At 37.7% G+C, this 1896-nt stretch overlaps 1 protein-coding gene across 1 annotated transcript; it reads left to right on the top strand.

Moving 5' to 3' along the window:
* Window positions 1-329: 329 nt before the first annotated feature.
* Window positions 330-1244, top strand: ZFP42 (ZFP42 zinc finger protein). The gene has a single exon (XM_047717429.1). It carries the CDS (start codon window positions 330-332, stop codon window positions 1242-1244), a length of 915 nt encoding a protein of 304 aa, XP_047573385.1.
* Window positions 1245-1896: the final 652 nt, after the last annotated feature.

The following is a 1896-nucleotide window of genomic DNA, read 5'->3' as shown; positions in this document are numbered from 1 at the left end:
AGTTGGAGAGCTCAGATAATTTGTGGGGATACCCACTAAGATATAGTTATATTGTATCTTAAGATATACAGCCTATGTTACAGTTCATTCTCTTACTTTCTTGGGTTTGTCAGAGAAAAAACAAATGGAACCATTTCATTATTGAAAAGTGAATTTGAGGCCATTTTTTGAGGTCGTTTTCTGACAATGGTTCTAAAATTGGAATATGTTTTATCTAAAGGTTACTGTCTCAAAGGAGGTTTGCTGAAGACAACTTGCTGAGATCACTGTCACTTGAAAGATTGATATATCCTGGTGCAAATATTCAAGGAAGAAGCAGACAGGACACTATGGACCAGCAACTGAAGAAAAGGGCAAAGACTTGTGGCCAGAAAGGCCTGGCTAGAAGAGCCTTCAAGAGGGATAAGCGAAGGCCATCTAAGCCACGGGCAGTCCAGAAGAAACTTCTCGACACAACATGGGCCTTAGAAGATGAAGGTGTGGTCTTTGAGACAAGCAATCTGGTTGTTGGAGAAGACTCTTTCTCTGATTGTTACATAGAATGCATAATAAGAGGTGAGTTTTCTGAACCTATTCTGGAAGAAGACTCACTTAAGTCCCTTAACTACCTGGAAGAAGGATCAGAGCAAGAGCTTTCTCAACAGGTTCTTACAGCAAGCTCACTTCTGAAAAAATCCTTGAAATGTGCACAGAAAGGGGCAAAACGAGAACTTCCTCAACAGATTGTTAGAGAGAATTCACAGCTTAAGTATTCTAAGTATGTAATGGGCAAGAAGCTTCCTCCTGGAGGAGCACCCAGCATTGACCTACCAGATCCTAAACAGTCTGCAGAATTTGCTAGAAAGAAGCCAGCAAAAAATAAGGAATATGAGGCTCCAGAAAGAATTGTTTGTCCTTACAGTGGATGCCCAAAAAAGGTAAAGAGTAGAGCTTCCCTGAGAAAGCATCTCCTTGTCCATGGTCCTCGAGATCACGTATGTGCAGAATGTGGGAAAGCATTCAATGAGAGTTCGAAACTAAAAAGACATTTTCTTGTTCATACTGGAGAGAAGCCATTTCAGTGCACTTTTGAAGGGTGTGGAAAACGCTTTTCCCTGGACTACAATTTGCGTACGCATGTCCGCATCCACACTGGGGAGAAACGTTTCGTGTGTCCCTTTGAAAGTTGTCACAAGAGGTTTATTCAGTCAAATAACATGAAAGTTCACGTCTTAACTCATGGAAAGACCAACAAAAATCAGTGAAAGAGAAGATGGAAAAGAGTCCTCTAACAGGATAAGCATATTAACAAAAGAGTGATTTGGGGACAAATGTACCTTACTGTTGTCTCCAGGAAAGAGTTTTTTAAAGCAGTTGCAATCCTACATGGCATATTTTTGTTTTAATGACTATAGTGCTCCAGTAGTTTATGACACCATCTTGGGACACTATAGAATTACGTGTTTCCAACAAGAAGTTCAGTAATAATTTACTGAAAAAGCATAATCCTTAATACATTATGAATTGGATTACTGGATATGGGACTTATTTTCACATGCTATAAATATGAAATTTACTTTGTTTTTAAAGTGTGTCGTTCCCAGTTGTTTAGCTTTTGCCTTTTAGGAATAAACACCATCAGCGTGTGATAATCTTAGAGAATGTTGGCAGTAGATTGTCAGTAAGTGAATGAGTAGTTAAACGTTCAAAAGTTCAATATATTTTTAATCTTTTTTTTATCATTGTAGAAAACTAGTGAAATCATACAGCTAGATTTGAATGGTTATTTCATAGTGTCAATTCATTGGAATCCATTTTAGATATTTAAAAGGAAATAAAATCCCAGAGATATGCAAAATCAAGATTTAAAAATCAAAGAGGTGTGCATTGAAAAGTGGTACCATTTATTTGTCTTTG

Source organism: Lutra lutra, chromosome 2 (genome assembly GCF_902655055.1).
Source record: "Lutra lutra chromosome 2, mLutLut1.2, whole genome shotgun sequence".
In the NCBI taxonomy this organism is placed as follows: Eukaryota; Metazoa; Chordata; class Mammalia; order Carnivora; family Mustelidae; genus Lutra; species Lutra lutra.
The sequence above is the reverse complement of the archived record's forward strand: the minus strand, read 5'-3'. Positions and strand labels throughout refer to the sequence as shown.